Below are 19500 nucleotides of genomic sequence, written 5' to 3'. Positions count from 1 at the left end.
AAAAAAAAAAAAAAAAAAAAAAAAAAAAAAATTCGCAAGAAAAAATCTCAAATCATCAACATGACAATATCATGGTCCAAAAAAAAAATTTTTTTGAAAATAAAAAAAATATTAATAATAAGTATTTTTCAAATAGTTATATAGATAATAATACTGTAAAATCGTCTCAACTAATTTCAAATGCGCAAATTGATGGTATATCTGAAGGTAAAAGTAAAGTATAAATGAAGACCTAATTAGATTATATATATCATATGAATTGCTCAATTTACATAGTTATTCTACCATTTATATTTACATTTTATGTTTTAATAGTATATACGAATCATTATATTATATATATATATATATATATATATATATATTATTTATACATTAGATCTAATAAATTCTATGGATAACCTAAAAAACTGGGAATCCTCAATAGATAATTGCAATGAAACATCACGTGACGATTTTACTTTTAATCATTTTCAGAAAAATAAAAATAACAACATCTTAAACAAATTAAGATTTTAAATAAGTTAACAAAAATGTGTAAATATATATATATATATATATATATATATATATATATATATATATATTGTTCCAAATTATTAAAGCTCTAATGGCACTTTTATAAATTTTTTTATTTTTGTCTCTAATCTAATTAATTAAAATAGTTCTACAATCAAAAAAACAAAAAAAAAAAAAAAAAAAAAAAAAAATATGAAATGAAAAAAATGAAATGAAACAATAAAATAAAAATAATAGAAGAAACAAAATAAAGCTCATATTCATGCAAAAATAATAATCATCACCCTAATACAAAAGGTTGTAATTATAACAAAAAAAAAAAAAAAAAATATAATAATAATAATAAATAAAATAACTACCAAAATACACACAAAAACAAAATACATACATACATATATATACATATATATATACATACATACATATATATACATACATACATACATACATACATACATATACATATATATATATATATATATATATATATATATATATATATATATAAAATTTTGTTAATAATTATTTCTCCTTTATTGACGGAGTGGATGTAGGTACACGTTTTTCCTTTTCGAGAGCGGTATGAAATAGAACATATCATTTTCCATATAATAATAAAATAGATTAATATTACATTTAATAGGCAGAGTAGAAGAAAAATTAAAATTATTTGCCACATTTTTTTTACATTCCATTTTTATAATATATCTATAAGTATTCGAATTATTATCTTGAGTCCTACATAATGGCATACAACTAGTTATGTACCATTCATTTGTATATATCTTCATACTATGTGATTTATTTATAAAATGTTGCATATCTTTATTTGTTTGATTTGTTATTTCTTTTTTATTTTTATGAATAATATTTTCTTTTAAATATTTTTCATCTAAATGAAATTCAGAATCAACTTTGATATTTTGACTCGTCCCCTTACTTTTTTTTCTACCTGCAAATAACGAATTTTTGGTTTCGGTTTTTTTAGTTTTGTTTAAGCTTTTTAGATGTGTAAGAGAATAATCTTCTGATAATATATTTTCAACCATAAAATTATACATTAACAAATTATTATTATTTTGAGATGGTAACAACATATTACTTTTTTTACATAAATGGTCCTTCCTATTATATAATATATCATATTGATGATAATTATAATTATGTTTCTTTTTCTTTTTCTTTTCATTTTTCTTTTCCTTTTCCTTTTCATTTTTGCTTTCTTCTTCTTTTATTATAAACATATCCTCATATTCAATATATACATATAAATTGTGGAATAAATAATTGATATATATTGGTAGCTTTTTTAATAATGTATTAAAATCCTTATCTTCATTATCAAATAAATCATATAATATTATTTCATAAGATAACTTTATTTTTATATTAAGTATAGATAAGAATAAATAAGGAAAATTTATACACTTTTCATAATTTATATAATCTTCATTTTGTAAATATTTTATAATAAGTTTCAAGATTTTATTTATACAAACATTTATAGAATATACACTCTTTTTATGATCATCCTTGTTAATACCTAGTTTATGTAATTCAAAAATTAAATTACTATATTCATGTCCATTTCTATTTTGTGATAAATATTTATTTATTTTTTCTAATTTATTATTTCTTTTACTTAATTTTTTATTATAAAAAATGTCATGAAAAAATTTGGAACTCATCTTTGTATCATTACCATGATAATCAAATGAAAAATTCAAAACAAAATGTTTTAACTTGTTATATAATATATCATTTTCTTCATATACTTTATTTAATATAATATGTAAGATCTCTGACATATTTAAGGAATAATTATAATTTCTATAAAACAAATAATATGTTTTTATTAAATTTTTATTTATTTGATGATTTATATTAATAAGTCTTTTATGATAAAAATATATATCAAATTTATTTTGCATATTTTCTTCATATTCAATGAAACCTTCTTCATATTTTTTATTCTTGTTTTTCTTTTTCTTTTCTTTCATATTGTTTATAATATTCATTGTCTCCATATCCCCCATATTATTATTCTTAATTTTTATTTTCACCTCTAAAAATTTTATGTGCGAATCTTTTTCTAAACATATAGGAAAATTACTTTTTCTATTCCTTTCTCTATCGTGTTTAACATAATTAATATTTTCCTCAGCGCTTGGTAACAGACCATACACAGTATTCTTTTGATTATTTAATATTTTTATATCCCTCACTTTATTTTTATATAAACCACCATCATTTTGAGCTGTTCTTAAAACACCATTTTCTTCTCTTGAATTTGCATTAAAATCACTAATAGATGTAATACTACTTTTATTTTCTTCATTTTGTATTCTATAAATTTGATTCATATCAATATTATCATTTTCACTCCTTACGCCACTAGGGTCATATACACAATGTATGGTATCATTAAATAATTCTTTCTCATTATTAATAATAGTACAATTATTTATTCTTCCTAATGAACATGTATTTGCTGATGTTCTCCCAAAGTACTTTCTAGACATATTAGCAAAGTAAGATTTTGTTATCATATCTTTTATTGGATATGTATAAAACAGTTCAATCGTTGTATTACTTCTATATAACATAGGAACCAATATTAATTCAATTAATAAATCTTTACACAAATAATTCGAAAAAAACGTATCTGCATTTATTATTTTCATACTTTTTTCTTCGAAAAAAAAATTTTTTAAATATAAAATATAATATATTTTACTAATAATATAGTGATTTATTATATCACATATATTTTCATTATATTTCATATAAGATTCTTCAAAATATATAAGCTTTCGTATTTTCTTTTTTTCCAATATATTCATATGATTTTTCACACTTTTATTATTTATACTATGATTTCCTGTATCTTTATAATCATAATGCAATACATTTTTCAACTTTTTAGTATTCTCTTTATTTATAATAAAAGATAATAATAATTTTTCCACATATGACATTCTTTTATGTTCACTTTCTTTCTTATAATTATCACAATATAATAAATCACCATCATCATATGTAATATTACTAAATAACATTTCATTATTCTTACAATTTCTATCAAGACCACTTTGATCTTTTCTATTTAAATGTGTGATATTATTAGAATTAATAAAATCAAATAATTTCGTCAGATATTTTGTATCATGTATACGAATAAAATTAATATCTTTAAATATACCTAAATAATCTAAAAAACTATTACTTTTTAAATTCGTTTGGTCATGTAATAATTTCCAAATCTTTCGTTTAAGGAAAAAACAATTCTCTTCAAATATATTCATTTCTTTATTAAAAAAGAAATTTAAAAGTGATAACATATATATATAAATATAGCAATTTTCTTTATAACTTAAATTTAATTTAACATAATTTGGATATTCTAAAAATGCATAAGTTCGATAAAATAGTAAATCCAAGGATATATCATTTGAACTTTTTTCTGTCGCCATAAAATTTTTAGCACATTCTATTTTCCTTACATTATCTGCATAATAATAATTATTATTATTATTATTATGATTATTATTATTATTATTATTATTATAATTATTATAATTATTATTATTATTATTATCTATAGCATTATATTCATTCTTATGATATAAAAATAACTTATAGCTATTCCTATAATTTTGTAACTTACTATAAAATAATGTAGAATCTAATAAGTGAAATATATCCAAACCTTGCTCAATAAAACATGATAACTTTTCAATATGGGATGTAAAGATATGTTTTGAAAGATAATAACAAAATTTATTTGACCAATCAAATATATTAAAATATGGAGTAATATTATAATAATTCTGTATATAAGTTTTATTAAATTTATTAAAAAAAAATGATTGTATATATTTAGAATAATTCAATGATAATATAATAATTATAGGATATATATAATACCATTCTTCTATATTATATATTTTCTTATCAATTAAATAAACTTCATCTTCTGAAGCATTACTATAAGTTTCTATATCATTTTGTACATTTGTATTTTTTATATTATCACTATTTATTAAGCTCTTCTTATATCTTCTATTTTTCAAACGTCTTAAAGTTCTTATTTGTTCTATATTGAAATCATTTTCTTCAGTCTCTTCCTCAAGGTAATATGTATTTGTTTTATAATTAAAATCATACAGACATAAATTCGTTAATATCCCTAATAATACCTCAATACCACTTTTTTCATATTTACAATACGATAACATTAGAAATATATTTCTTCTTCTATCCTTATCAAAATTTTTCATTAAAACAGATATATATTTATTAAAAAATATTCTATTAATCGGATTTATTTGAGAGGTTTTTATAATAATACGTGTTACAATACTAAAAATTTTTAAATCAGTATGATTTAAAAAAAAAACAATATTTTTTATTATTATTTCATTAATTTCTTTATCTTCATATATTTCAACAAATAATTCAAAAATGTGTAAAATATAAAGTAACATATTTTCATCTTCATCATCTATTTTGTTTGTTATCCAACCATCATTCGGTACACAATTAAAAACTGTTTCAAAATTTTTTAATAGAAGAATATTATGTAAACTATTTTCACTTTCGTCATATTTCTTCTTCTTATTTATATTACTTGTAATATTACTATTGTTAATATTGTTCAAATTATTCAAATTATTCACATTATTCAAATTATTCGTCGTATTTATATTATCCACATTATTCGTGGTATTTATATTATCCACATTATTCGTGGTATTTATATTATCCACATTATTCGTCGTATTTATATTATTTATATTATTCATATTATTCGTCGTATTTATATTATTCATATTATTCATATTATTCATATTATTCATATTATCCATCCTATTCATTTTATTTTTATATATTGATGTGTCCTTATAATTCCTATCTCCCTCATTTTTAACATTCATACGATGAACATTTATATTGTCGCCATTTTTAATTATATCATTTTTCTCCTTATCATTATTCTTATTTTTCATATCTATCAAATCAAAATTATCTTCAAAAAAATTAGAATTAAATTTTTGTAAATAAATCATTCTACTATTAACAAATCCTTTTATAATGCTCACTTTTTTTATAGATAATGATACTTTAATTAAATTTTCTTCAAAAAGAAATATGGTTCCTTGCTTCAAATTTTCATCATATGTATTACATTGCGTATTTATATCTTCCTTGTTTATAGTATCTTCTCCATTATATTTATATTTCTTTTTATCGTATAAAAATCTTAACACATAATAAAGTGATTTAATTGCTTGAACACGAACTAAAACATTAGTATTTTCGGAACAATATGAAAATATATTTAAAAAGGAATTTAACAATTTTTTATACATTTTCTTGTCATTTTCTACAACCTGTTTTTTATATTTTATATTGTTCTTTTTTTCTAATATATCTATTCCATTTTTATTATTCTTTAAATAATTAACATATAAAAAAAGTACATATGACAAATTAAAAGATTGCATATCCATTAAATTCAATATTTCAAACATTAATACAAAACATTTTAAATTCATTATAACTAAAATATTATTTTCTGAAAATAACTTCACACATAAACATGAATATAAATTTAATATAATGCTAAATATATCATAATTCATATATGGATTTTTTAAATGACTTAATATCTTTTTAATTCGTTCTAATAAAATTATAAGGAAATATAACAAATCAATACTATCTTTATCATCTACATATAATATATATTCTAAAATATCACATATATTATTTATTTTTCTTTCTATTACTCTTAAATAATGTTGTTCTTTCTCATATAAACGTGTATTAAAATAACCTTCACAAGTATTATTTCCAATATATTCCATCCTTTTATAATCATAATTCATATTACTCTTTTTATCATTATTTATATTCTTTTCTTTTGATAACGAAGAATTTTCCTTAACACACTGATCAGGATAACTACTAACACTATAATTACTGTTCTTATTATTTAAGTTGTATAGACCTTTTCTTCTTTTACAATCATTATCTTTTCCATAAAGGGACACATTCTGTAACCTTTTCATATTATTATTTGATTGGTTATTTCTACTCTGCACGTTCTTATCAACAATATTGTTTTTACAAAGATCTTGTATATGAGAAATGTCTTTAATAAGTGGCTGATTCATATTGGGCACATGAGAATATGTCATATTGAAATAGGGCTCATAAGTGTTTGACATGTTAAAATTGGACATATTAGAGTTTGACACATTCGAGTTTGACACATTCGAGTTTGACACATTCGAGTTTGACACATTCGAGTTTGACATATTCAAAATTGACATATTAACATTTTTGTTAATGTTGACATTCGATGTAATATTTATTGGATTGATTTTATTCAAATTATTCGAATTTTGAAAATAATTTTTATTTTTTTTATTAATATCATTAAAATTAGGATTATTCATTTCTGTGCTAATATTATTCTTCATAACATTATTGTTATTTACATTTTTATACAATTTATTAGTATACGTTAAATTTAATTTATTGATTGGTTTTACATAATTATTTGTATTTTGTTTTATATTATAATTTGGATAATATTTCACATGACCTTCATTATTAATATTGTTTTTCTTATTTTTATTTAAACTGTCATAATTAATTCCTTCATCCTTGTTATAACTAATATTATTATTATTATTATTATTATTATTATTATATCTATTTCTATTAACATCTCCTATTAAAGAAGTAGTCCTATTATTATTCATATTTTTTTTATTATTCTTATTAGGTATTCTCATAGAATTATAATCATCTTTATTTAATGTAACCATATTCTCATTATTTATTATTCCTTCGTAGGTATTCATATTTTGTGTTACATTCGAATTAACATTGGATCCAAATTTTGCTTTATTTTTATTGATTCTTTTATTTTTTACTTCATATTTATTTTGACTATTACCCATATTGGCCATATTATAATAATTTTTCCTTCTGTTATTTGATAATGATGTGTTCATATTTTGGTTGTTCCTCATTTTATAGTTATAATAATTAATATTACTATTATTATCATTATTATTATCATTATTATTATTATTATTATTATTATCAGAATTAATATTATTATTATTTTTTTTTTTTTTCATTTTATTGGACTTATTAAATATATTCGAATTTGTTTTTAAACTTCCCATGTCACCTCCATTCACTTTAGAATTTACAAAATTCAAATTTCTTTTATTTACATCATAATTTTGATCTACTATTACATTATTAAAATTATAAAATACGTTTTTTTGAGTTTCCTTCTTTTTTTCTTCGTTTGATTCTTTTTCCATTATTCTATGAAGCTTTTCTTCTTATTTTTAAAATTTATTAAATTTTAACTCTTACATTATTCAAATAAGGGAAAAAAAATTCATTTCTTTTATTTTTAAAAAAAAGGTAATTATTAAACAGATACAAAAAATAAAATAAAATAAAATGAAATAAAATAAAATAAAATAAAATAAATATCATATATAATATAAATATATATAATATATATATATATATTATATATATGATGTCAAAATAAGGCAAACACAAAATGTTCGTATTTTCTGACCAAACATTTAAACAACTTCATTAAGTTTTTAGATTTAAGATAAAAAAAATACTTTTTACCTAATCATTATACATTTCCATATATATTTTCACAAAAATTCATAACATTATCCTTCAAAAAAACAAAAAAAAAAAGAAATATTTTAATATTATTAATAAAAATATTATTTCGAGTTTCTTTCTTTTTTTTTTTTTTTTTTTTCTTTAGAAAGAAATTGGTAACTTTTACTTTATTATAATTAGATTATTTTTTTTCTCATATGTATCATTTTAATTAAAATTTATACAAATCATTATTTTTATAAAAAAAAAAAAAAAATTAATTAAAACATAAGAAGAAGTGATATTTAAAAAATTTGTTAAAATCTTAATATTAGTAAATATCTAAAAAAGGAATTTAGTTTATTTTTTTATATTTTCGTAAAAATAAAACATTATTGAAATATGTATATAAAAATATTTATATTTATATTATAGTAAATGTAAACATATACATGTTTCACCTGTATATATATATATATATATATATATATATAATGTTTACAATTCCCTTTTATACACGTGGAATTATTTTATCTTTATATACCTTTAATATATCCTTTTAAAAAATGTCCTTATAAAAAAAAATATATTTTATATATATATATTTATAAAACTTCTAAAAAATAAAAACCATGTTCCAATATTATAATAAAAATTTATTGAACACTTATTAACATAAATATTTTTTTTTTTTTTTTGTAACTACACTTTTATATATGGTAAGGAAAATGAAAGAAAGAAAAAAAAAAAAAATAATAAAACATCCTTAACTATTGTTTTTTTTTTTTTTATATCTATGTAACGAAGTAAGTATTTCCCATGTTAAATGTTTAATCAAAAATAAAAATAAACCAATATTAATAAAATATATATATATATATACATATATATGTTATTATTTGTACACACACCTATATCCTTGTTTATAAGTCTATTACCTCCTTTTTTTAAGAAATGATATAAAACATATATCGCTCATTTTAAAGTATGGTAAAAAAAAACAACATGAATGATGAAGAAAAAGTATTATATAAATTTATAGAAAATAAAATTCTTCTAAAAGAGTTTTGTGATAATTATGTTTCAATAAAAAAAAACGAAGAAGCTCTAAAGGAGGAATATAATAAAGTAAAATTAGAAAATCTACAACTTGAGAATGAAAAAAAAAAATATGTAGAAATCATAAAAAATATAGACTTAAAAAAAGAAAAAGAAATTGATAGTTCCATGTTTGAATATGATACAAAAATTAAAAAGTTAGAAAAACAAATAGAATTTCTAAATGATTCATTAAATACAGAAAAAGAAAATTATAATCACAAAGTTAAAGAATATATCTGTCTACAAGTTGAATATGAAAAATGTAAGGAATATTTAAACAGAGATAAAAATAAAAATGTTATAGATATTATTCATAATAATAATCATCGAAATAACGTTAATCAGAATAACGTTAACCAAAATGACGTCAACCAAAATGGCATCAACCAAAATGACATCAATCAAAATGACATCAACCAAAATGACATCAACCAAAATGACATCAATCAGAATAACATCAATCAGAATAACATCAATCAGAATAACATCAATATACTCAATAAAATATATATTAGTATTAACGAAAAAATAAAAGACCTATTACAACAAATCAAAGAAATAAAAACATGTAGATATTATATGGAACAAAATATGAAAGGTTATCAATCTCTTTTAAACGATTATTTGAAACAAATTACAGATCTAAATTTAAAATATGATGAGTGCTATAAATTATATAAACAAACTCAATACAAAAATTTAATTTATAAATGGCAAAAAAAACTTTTTATATGCGAAATAGAACTGTTAAAAAATAATAATCAAATTTTAACAAATCAAATAATATTATTCAAAAAAAATATTAAAAAAGTTGATGCAGAAAAAAAAGAATATTATACATTATTAAAAAAAGCAGAAAAAGAAAATTTTATATTCTTACATAAATTAAAGAAAAGAAATTATACAAAAATGTTAAAAGATTTAGAGAATACAAATACGAATACAAATACGAATACAAATACGAATACAAATACGAATACAAATACGAACACAAATACGAATACAAGTACAACCTTTTCATGTTCATCAAAAGATCAACTAGTTCAAAAGACCAAAGAAAATATTTTACAGAATAATATACATAATGATATAAAATATGAACAAGATATAACATATAAGAAAGATATGATTCATGATAAGCATCTAATAAATGACAATAATATAATATATAATAATAATATAAAACATCATGAACATACAAAACTTGAACAACGTATATCACATCATTCAAAGGAATCAACAAAGGATAAAACAACATGTATAATAAACACTCCTAATAAAGAAAATGTATCAGACAATAAACAAAACATAACAAATAAACAAATGATTAAGGTTAATAATATAAATTCAAAAATGTTATTTCTTTCAAATAAAGTACTGGTAGAAAAGAAAACTAAAATAAGAAAAGGCATGTTATTTTTTTCAGATAATGATACAGACAAAAGGAAAAGAAAAAAAATATATATACACTATTCATTATAACAACAAAAATTAACTTAAAAATTTATTCCTATGATAAAAAATATATATATATATATATAATATATATATATTAATGAATAAAAAAAATAGACTGTCAAAAAATATATATGTATTTTTTTTCTCTTTTAAAATAATAAAAAAAATTATTTTAAATATTATATATATATATATATATATATATAGAGAGAGAGAGAGAGAGAAAGAGACCGAAGATTTATTATTTTTTTTTCTTATTAAATCATTATATAATATATAATATTATATACAAGTGTATGTTTTCATTTAATTTTATTTGATCCTTTATATTTTATTTAATTTTTTTTTTTTTAATTCAAATTAATAAAAATTTTTTTTTCTCTCTATAAACAATAGGAGGAAAACAAAATAATTGTTCACACACCCATTTGTAATTTTACCAAAAAAAAAAATATATAAATAATAATAAAATAATATAAAAATAATAACTAATGTATATGATAAAATGTATAAATATATACATATATATATTTGAAAGACCAAAAATTCAAATGTCTTTTGCTGTAATAAAGAAAATTATTAAACAGTATAAAGTATGTATTATATAAATAATTTCTTTATACATTTATATTTATAAATTACCACAATGGAAATATATCCAAGATAATTCATAGTCTCTTTATTTTATTATTCTATATATATATATATGTAGATGGAAAAAAAAATTAATTAGTAAAAAATAATTTATATATATATATTTATATATTTGGATAAATTAATTTAATTCCTTTTAACAAAAAAATAAAAAAACTATATAAAATACTATTGGGAATAAGGTAAAGCATATTAGAGGATAGGTAGCTGTACCAATACAAAAATGATTTCTTGCTAAATTGTATAAAGTTAATAAGAATCCATTTTGAATATCCAAGACATAACTAAATTTAATATTTAGATTATCCAAAAAATATTTATTTAAGTAAAATGAATCAAATAACCTATTCGAACAAATAAATTGCAAACTTTCTGGGAAATATTTGCTTTGTAATATTTTGTGCTTGTCTAAATATTTACAACATTTTGATATATTATTCCTAAATAAATTAGTTAGTTTCTGTCTTATATTCTAAATAAAATAAAATATATATATATATATATATATAAAAGGCATAAAGATTTTTAATTTTTAAAAAATATAGCAATATAGGAAACATTTTTTCTTTTTAAAAAATATTACCCAAATATGATTATCATTAGGATACATATAAATTAACATACAAAGGATAAAAAGTGAAAGAATAATCTTCCGAAAAATTCTGACTGATTTTGTTTTTAAATTATGTAAAATTGATATAGGAATTACAAATAGCAGGCTAAATAATACAGAATAGGACCAATTATATAACTAAAAAAAAAGGAATAATCAAATAAATAAAAATATATATATATATATATGTATATTATATTTACCATATATATTATAACATTTATTATAAATAAATAAATATATATATATATATATATTTATTTATTTATTTATTATTTTTTTTATTTTTATTTTTTTTATTTTTTGGTTTTATTTTAGGGTTACTTACCGAACTTAATAGCGCTACTAATATGAAATAAAAAATATTCATATATATCATCATTGTATTAAATGGTGCTATAGAATTATTATAAAAAATATATTTTACATTTTCATCATTACTTAAAAATTCCAATTTTTCTTCTAATGTTTCTATTTGTTTTTCTATTTTTTTAATGAATTCAGAATTTTTTTTTTCAAGAAGAAAATCTTCATCATCACTATTTATAATTTTTGGTTTAACCAGAATATTTTTTTTAATTTCTCCATTATCATATAAATTTTCATAAATATTATTATTATTATTTATATTATTATTGTATATATTTTCATTTGTATAAATATTATAATTTTTAATATTATTATTATTATTATTATTATGATTATTTGTAATACCTTTTCGTTTCATTATTTCATTTTGTAATTCTTTGATTTTTTCTAATATTAAAATTCGTTCTACCTTCTCTACCTTTTTATAGCCATCAAATGATTCATTTTCATCATTTTTTTCTTGTATAACTTTTCTTTTTTTATTAACTAAAAAAGAAATAAATAAATTAAAAAAAAATGCACCAAGAATTGAGAAAAATAATACATTCCACCATATATTTGCAATTTTTATATATTTATCAAAATTATCAGGATGCCATTCATAACATGAAGGAATATAATTTTTTTGAAAATTCAACAACTCATAAAATTTTTTATTTGTTGAAATTAAATATATAGGTAGGGAAATAATTAATATTGTAATCAAATAAGTGTAGAAACCTGTTAAAAAATTTATATAACTTCTAAATATCGTTGATTTAAATAATTTCATTATGCTATATGCGCATATTAAATAAACACTATAACAATATATACTTATTGGTATATGCCTTTTGAATGTATTAAAAAAATAAAAATTTGAAGAATGACAAAAACCTTCATGTGTATTACTCTGACTTCTTAAATAACTTTGTAATGCTTTCGTCAAGTTGAACAAATTAAGCATTTTATTTCGTATGGGTACTTTACTACCCCCCGTTGCAGTAAATGCCGGAATGTTCTCTCTAAAAGGATAAACACAAAAGAAATGTATAAATAAACAAATAAAAAAATGAATAAATTAATTAACATATATATATATATATATATATATATATATATATATATGTATAATTTTATATGTATCATACAAACCTTTAAAAAAGACAAAAAATGACATGTATAAAATAAATCTATGTATTCATGTATATTATATTATATTATATATTTTTTTTTTATTTTATAAACGTATGTATACATATCATGTATACATTTTTGTGAATAACATAATATAAATATTGATTCATCATTATCATCACGTATATATTCATATTTTTTTATGTACCTCAGAAAGTATATGTGACCATTTTCGTAATTCTTTTCTAGGGCCATATCAAATATGGAACCATGAGTAAGCTCCATTTTAATAGGAATAGAATAAAAATGAAGTTCATTTGTTAATAATAATATTAAGTCTTGATTAGGCAACATACCATTTAATCCTTCATAATTAATTTTAATATAAGAAGGATAAATAGAATCAAATTCAATAATAGTAGAAGATCTAATAATTTTTTTTCCAATTATATTAGTATTATTATAAAAATATTTTTGTATAAATTCTTGAACACCTAAAGAATATAATAATTCTTTATTTGTAAATAAAAAAGTCACATCCTTACTCATATAGTTACATTTAGAAAAATGTTCCATTAACGTTAAACCGATAATTACGCTATGAAAATATTTCCTTTCTTTAAAATCAAAATTTATTACCACAACTAAACTTTCCATATTATTACAATATTTACATCCTACATTACTTATCAATATATTCTGTTCAATTCTATCCGTTAATTTTATTTTAACCATCTCATTTTGTACATTTACTAATATATTTTTCGTAATATAATCATATATCAACTTTATTATATCTTCTTTCCCTTCATATTTATAGTTCAAAAAATACGAATTTGTATCATTATAAAACTTCTCATTCTTTTTGTTCAATACTGAATTACCAACAAATTGGGTAAATGTCCTAGCGTCTAATTCAGCATTCTTATTAAACTTATTAAACACCAAAAAAAAAATCACACCAATAATTGATAGGAAAACGCTAAAAATATAACAAACATCAAAAAAGAGATATATCAAATTATTTATATGCATATAAAATTTTATAATATTTATGTATATATGTATATATATATATATATATGTTATATCCATGGGTATAATTTTTAATTTTTTTTTTTTTTTCTTTCCTAACCCTATAACTTTAGATTTCTTGATAAGCTTATTTATAAGCAAGGAGAATTTGGGATTTTCTGAAAATCCCATCGTATTATATAAGAAACAATTAAAGTATAAGAAAAAAGGAAAAAACTAAATAAAATGTGAACAAACAAATAAATATAAACACTTAATATTACATATATGATCTTACCCTATGTAGTTCCTAGACATACACTTGTTTCTAATTTTGTTTTTTCTAAATATCAATATAATATTATATATTATATGATTTTTTTTTTCCTTATTTAATTAATTATGCAAATTATAATCATTCTTTTCCAATTACATTACTTTTAATTTATACACAAAAAAAAAAAAAAAAAAAAAAAAAAAAAAGATTTATATATAAATAAATAATCATATTTTCTAATTTTTATTTCATTTTATTTTTTAACGATAATTTTTTTTGTGCTAATAATATATTTTCTACTGTGCAGTAGGAGAAAAAATATGAGGGCAAATATTTTTATATATGAACTCATAAGATCAGGATCTTATAAAATAATACACATACATTAAATTAATTAAATATATATATGTGTATTCATTGATTGTAAAAAAAGAGAATTAATTATTTATATAATTGTGAAAGAACCAATACAATAAATGTTTAATTTTTAAAATTATAGTTTACGCAATACTCGTATTTAAAAAAATAAAAATAAAAATAAAAACACTCTTGCTAAAAATACATTATTATCATATAATTAATTTATAATATATATATCATAAGAAGGAATTTTAATTTACGGTGTGTATCTTTTCCTTTTTTTGTTTCGTTCTCTTTGAAATAATATTCTAACACTATAAATTCATTATTTGTGAAATTTTAACACGCCTTTTTTTTTTTTTTTTTTCATTTGTAATATCATTAAAAAATAAATGATTGCAAAAATTATTTATTTTATTCATTTATTTTATTTATTAAAATAGACTTATAATGCAAATTTACAAGTTTAATTTTCAGAAAATATAATAATTTTTTTTGTTTTTTTTTCATTACATATATATATATATATATATATATATATATATATTATATAATAAATACATTAACAACAACAAAAAAAAAAAAAAAAAAAAAATTATATAGGAAAATAAAAATGTGGAAATATTTAATTCATATGTATAGAATATAAATTAAAAAAACATAAAGTAATAGTAACATTATATAAAAAAAATTTTATAAGATATAAGTTGATTTTTGTCCATACAGAATAAAACAAATAATTAAATAAAAAGGTACACATACATCATAATGCATATGTACATACATATTATTCATCAATACATATAAGAATTTCATTATATATATATATATATATATATATATATATATAATTCGGTGTATCATATGATGATTATATATTTTACTCTACACATTTATTCAAATGATAGGTATATATTTTATAAGTCAATTAACATTGTTAGAATGGTATTTACCATTTGATTTGCCATTTTTGTAAGAGAGAAAAAAGGAACTCTCTCCATAAATATATTCTATAATATGTTAATGAATACAATATAATTCCATAATATCTTTCGTTTTCTTTTTTAAAAGATGTCATATAAAGTTACTATTACAAATATTAATTTAATAACATATTATTATTATAAATTATATTTTAATTATTTTTGTTATACGTTTCAGAATTTTTGTGATGGTTGTATGTAGTCGAGCTATTTTGTTCGGCATTATTTTGTTCATTATACAAAGTATTATTATTTTGTTGATTATATGAATTATTAAGGTGTTCATTATATGCCGGATTATAATGATGATTGTTTGGTTGGGGATGTAGAGCATTCATCCTTTGATGAAATGTACTCACATTATTATTAGACATATTATTATTTGGCATATTATTATTTGGAATATTATTATTTGACATATTATTATTTGGCATATTATTATTTGGCATATTATTATTTGGCATATTATTATACATCTGATAATTCATTTGCGCTGTGACATTTCTATTATTTGCTTGTTCATAATTTCTAAAATTATTTGTATTATTATAATGTCCCATATTCGTATTATTGTTGTTATAAAGTGTTCTTCCATCAGAAGAATTATTATAATGTGTTAGGGAATTATTTATAGAATCATAATTTTGAGTATTATTATTTGGGTTATTATAATTATTAGGTACAAAAACATTTTGGTTATAGTTCCCCATTGCTCTGTTATTTATGTGATCACATGTATTCACATAGTTGGAGTTATTATATGTCATCATACTAGTAGGGTTATTATTTTTAGGAACAAATGGTCTTTTATATATTGGAATGTTTTCCTGTTGTCTTAAAGTATTACCACTATTATTGCATGTATTAATATTATTATTACTAGGGTTCATATTGTTATTTGTATAACTTCCCAGAGGTATATAATGATTTTGTGATAAATTCTGAGGAGTATAAATATTTTCATTAATAGGCTCATTAATATACAAAAATGTTGGATCATTAGGATCAACATAAGCATTACTATTTGAAAAAAACTGTTCATTAAATTCATTTAAACCTACCAATGGTCTATTCTTTTTAGCTGCTTCAAATACTTTAAAAAATATATTAAGGAAACTACTACATTGTCCATTTAAAAATACAAGATTCCATTTACAAGCACTTTTTAAACTATTTGGATGATCCATTAATGGTTTTATTATACCGCTTAAATAATTTAATCCAAATACTGGCTGTTCAAATTTAGGCTTTTCAATAAGACTTAATGGAAATTCTACACCAGCAAAGTTTGGATTGGTTTTACTGTGCTCGTTTTTTACAAACACTAAACGTGAGCTTGTTAAAAATATCATACCATCTTCTTTAATGGTTCTACAAAAATAAAATAAAATAAAATAAAAAAATATAAAAATAAAAAATAATAAAAAAAAAATTTAAGTATACATGTGTATATATAAAAATTTTTATGAAAAAATTTACCCTCAAAATTAAAATTTAAATATACATATATATAAATATAAATATATATATATATATATATATATATATATATATAATAAACAATCACGTATTGAAATATAATATGTACATATAATATACTTGTTATATTTTTTTAAAAACATATTTTATGTGTTACCGATCAGGCAAATACAATTTCAACTTAACATCTTCCCTTCTTAAATAAGTAACCTCAGATCCTTTGTTGGCTGGAAATAAAAATTCTAAGAGATCCAAAATAAAATAAAAAAAAAAAAAATTTGTATGTTTATATAATATAGGTATATTTCTATGTATATTTTAATCTTTTTTTTTTTCTTTTTTTTTTTTATCATTTACCATTTCCCTGAATTAAGGTTGGATTTAAGGCCATTTGGATTACTTATATCTTATATTTAATTTTTTAATATATATATATATATATATATTATGATACCAAAATATTTACCTTTTTTATTTTTTGATAATTTATATTTTAAAAATTGAACGAGTTATGTCTAAAGAAAACAATATTATATTCATATATTTTCAGGGTATTATAAAAATATATAAAGGTACTTACATATATTAATATTTTTTCATAAATACATAATTTCCTTTGACGTTAATATATATATATATATATACATATATTTATTAATTTAACAAAACAAGCGTAAATATATATATGATGAATAAACATTTATTTTTATTATTCCATAAAAATATATATCATATATATTTTATTATATATATATATATATATATTATATATTATGTTTACAAATTTTATTTTAATTATTTATATGGAAATATAAATAAAAATATAAAAATATATAAATATATATATATATATATAATAATTACAAAATATATTAATATACATAAAAATGTAAAAATTAGTTCATATTTTTATATATTAATTATATTTGTATATGTATATACATACGCATTCTTAAAAATGTACATTATTTTATATATGTCATATTTTAAAGGCACTATCGGGCAAATATATATTTGAAGAAAAAAAAATTTATGTATATATAAATATTTATTTTTATATAATAGAATAAAAAAGAAATATCACATTCCACGGTACACACTAAAAGAAAAATCAGATAATACTTTTTTTATTTTATTTTTAAATTCCTATATTATTATAAAGATAAGTATACATATATTGATCTGTACATAAATAAAATGCATATAAATATTATACATTTAATATATATATATATATATATATATATATGTATATTTTTTATATTTATATTATTTTTTTTTTATTTAATAAACCACTTCTTAAAAAAAAATAAAAATAACATTATCCCTATTAAAAAATTGCACGATTTATTTTATTTTTTTTTTAGTATTAAGTCCTGCTTGAAGTTAAACTAAGCAAAAATATGGAATGTAAATTTTAATTTAAAATAAAAACATTTTAATTTAAAAGGGAAAATAAACAATAAATGAAAATATATCTTTTTATCATTATGCATGTATAATATTTATAAAAAAAAAATTATAAAAAAGGAAAATTTATTCATACTTAATTATATATATATATATATATATGTACCATATAAGGACTTTATATTTATCTTATTTACAATGCTTTTTTCTTTTATATTCATAACACAAGAATAATAATAAAAAAATATAATTATATACATATGTACTTTTTTGTAATATCATATTTATATATATATATATATATATATATATAAAGTCTATAGAATTTCATTATTTAAAAAACAATAATAATAAGATAAACAGGTTGCATATTATATTTCTTAAAAACATTCATATTTTTATATATCATATATATATATAACATTATATATTAAATATCAGGATATCTTTTATATGATAGGTTCAAAAAAAATAAAATAATATATATA

The 19500-nt window shown here is 18.4% G+C and overlaps 5 protein-coding genes across 5 annotated transcripts in view; 2 read left to right on the top strand and 3 right to left on the bottom strand.

Annotated features, from left to right (window-relative positions):
* Window positions 1–519, top strand: part of PRSY57_1368200 (hypothetical protein) — a gene marked incomplete at both ends in the record, with an annotated part of 1498 nt that extends 979 nt beyond the window's left edge. Inside the window, 2 exons of the mRNA XM_012909601.2 lie at window positions 1–207; window positions 380–519. The exon at window positions 1–207 is cut by the window's left edge and continues 979 nt beyond it. Coding sequence (XP_012765055.2) covers window positions 1–207; window positions 380–519 — 347 coding nt within the window. The remainder of the gene's footprint in view (window positions 208–379) is intronic.
* A 533-nt stretch (window positions 520–1052) lies between these two features.
* PRSY57_1368100 (hypothetical protein) lies at window positions 1053–7868 on the bottom strand (the record flags this gene model as incomplete). The annotated part of the gene is made up of 1 exon (XM_012909600.2): window positions 1053–7868. The coding sequence occupies one exon, from the start codon at window positions 7866–7868 to the stop codon at window positions 1053–1055; it is 6816 nt and encodes a 2271-aa protein (XP_012765054.2).
* A 1297-nt stretch (window positions 7869–9165) lies between these two features.
* PRSY57_1368000 (hypothetical protein) lies at window positions 9166–10761 on the top strand (the record flags this gene model as incomplete). Its single annotated transcript, XM_012909599.2, has 1 exon — window positions 9166–10761. The coding sequence occupies one exon, from the start codon at window positions 9166–9168 to the stop codon at window positions 10759–10761; it is 1596 nt and encodes a 531-aa protein (XP_012765053.2).
* Window positions 10762–11527: 766 nt separating this feature from the next.
* On the bottom strand, window positions 11528–14695 carry PRSY57_1367900 (glycosylphosphatidylinositol anchor attachment 1 protein, putative; the record flags this gene model as incomplete). The annotated part of the gene is made up of 5 exons (XM_012909598.2): window positions 11528–11863; window positions 11975–12142; window positions 12333–13377; window positions 13698–14471; window positions 14625–14695. The coding sequence occupies 5 exons, from the start codon at window positions 14693–14695 to the stop codon at window positions 11528–11530; spliced, it is 2394 nt and encodes a 797-aa protein (XP_012765052.2).
* A 1580-nt stretch (window positions 14696–16275) lies between these two features.
* Window positions 16276–17993, bottom strand: PRSY57_1367800 (hypothetical protein; the record flags this gene model as incomplete). Its single annotated transcript, XM_012909597.2, has 3 exons — window positions 16276–17494; window positions 17760–17844; window positions 17960–17993. The coding sequence occupies 3 exons, from the start codon at window positions 17991–17993 to the stop codon at window positions 16276–16278; spliced, it is 1338 nt and encodes a 445-aa protein (XP_012765051.2).
* Window positions 17994–19500: the final 1507 nt, after the last annotated feature.

The sequence above is a fragment of the Plasmodium reichenowi genome, chromosome 13, assembly GCF_001601855.1.
Source record: "Plasmodium reichenowi strain SY57 chromosome 13, whole genome shotgun sequence".
Lineage (NCBI taxonomy): Eukaryota > Apicomplexa > Aconoidasida > Haemosporida > Plasmodiidae > Plasmodium > Plasmodium reichenowi.
Note: the sequence above shows the minus strand (reverse complement) of the source record. Positions and strands in the feature narration are given on the sequence as shown.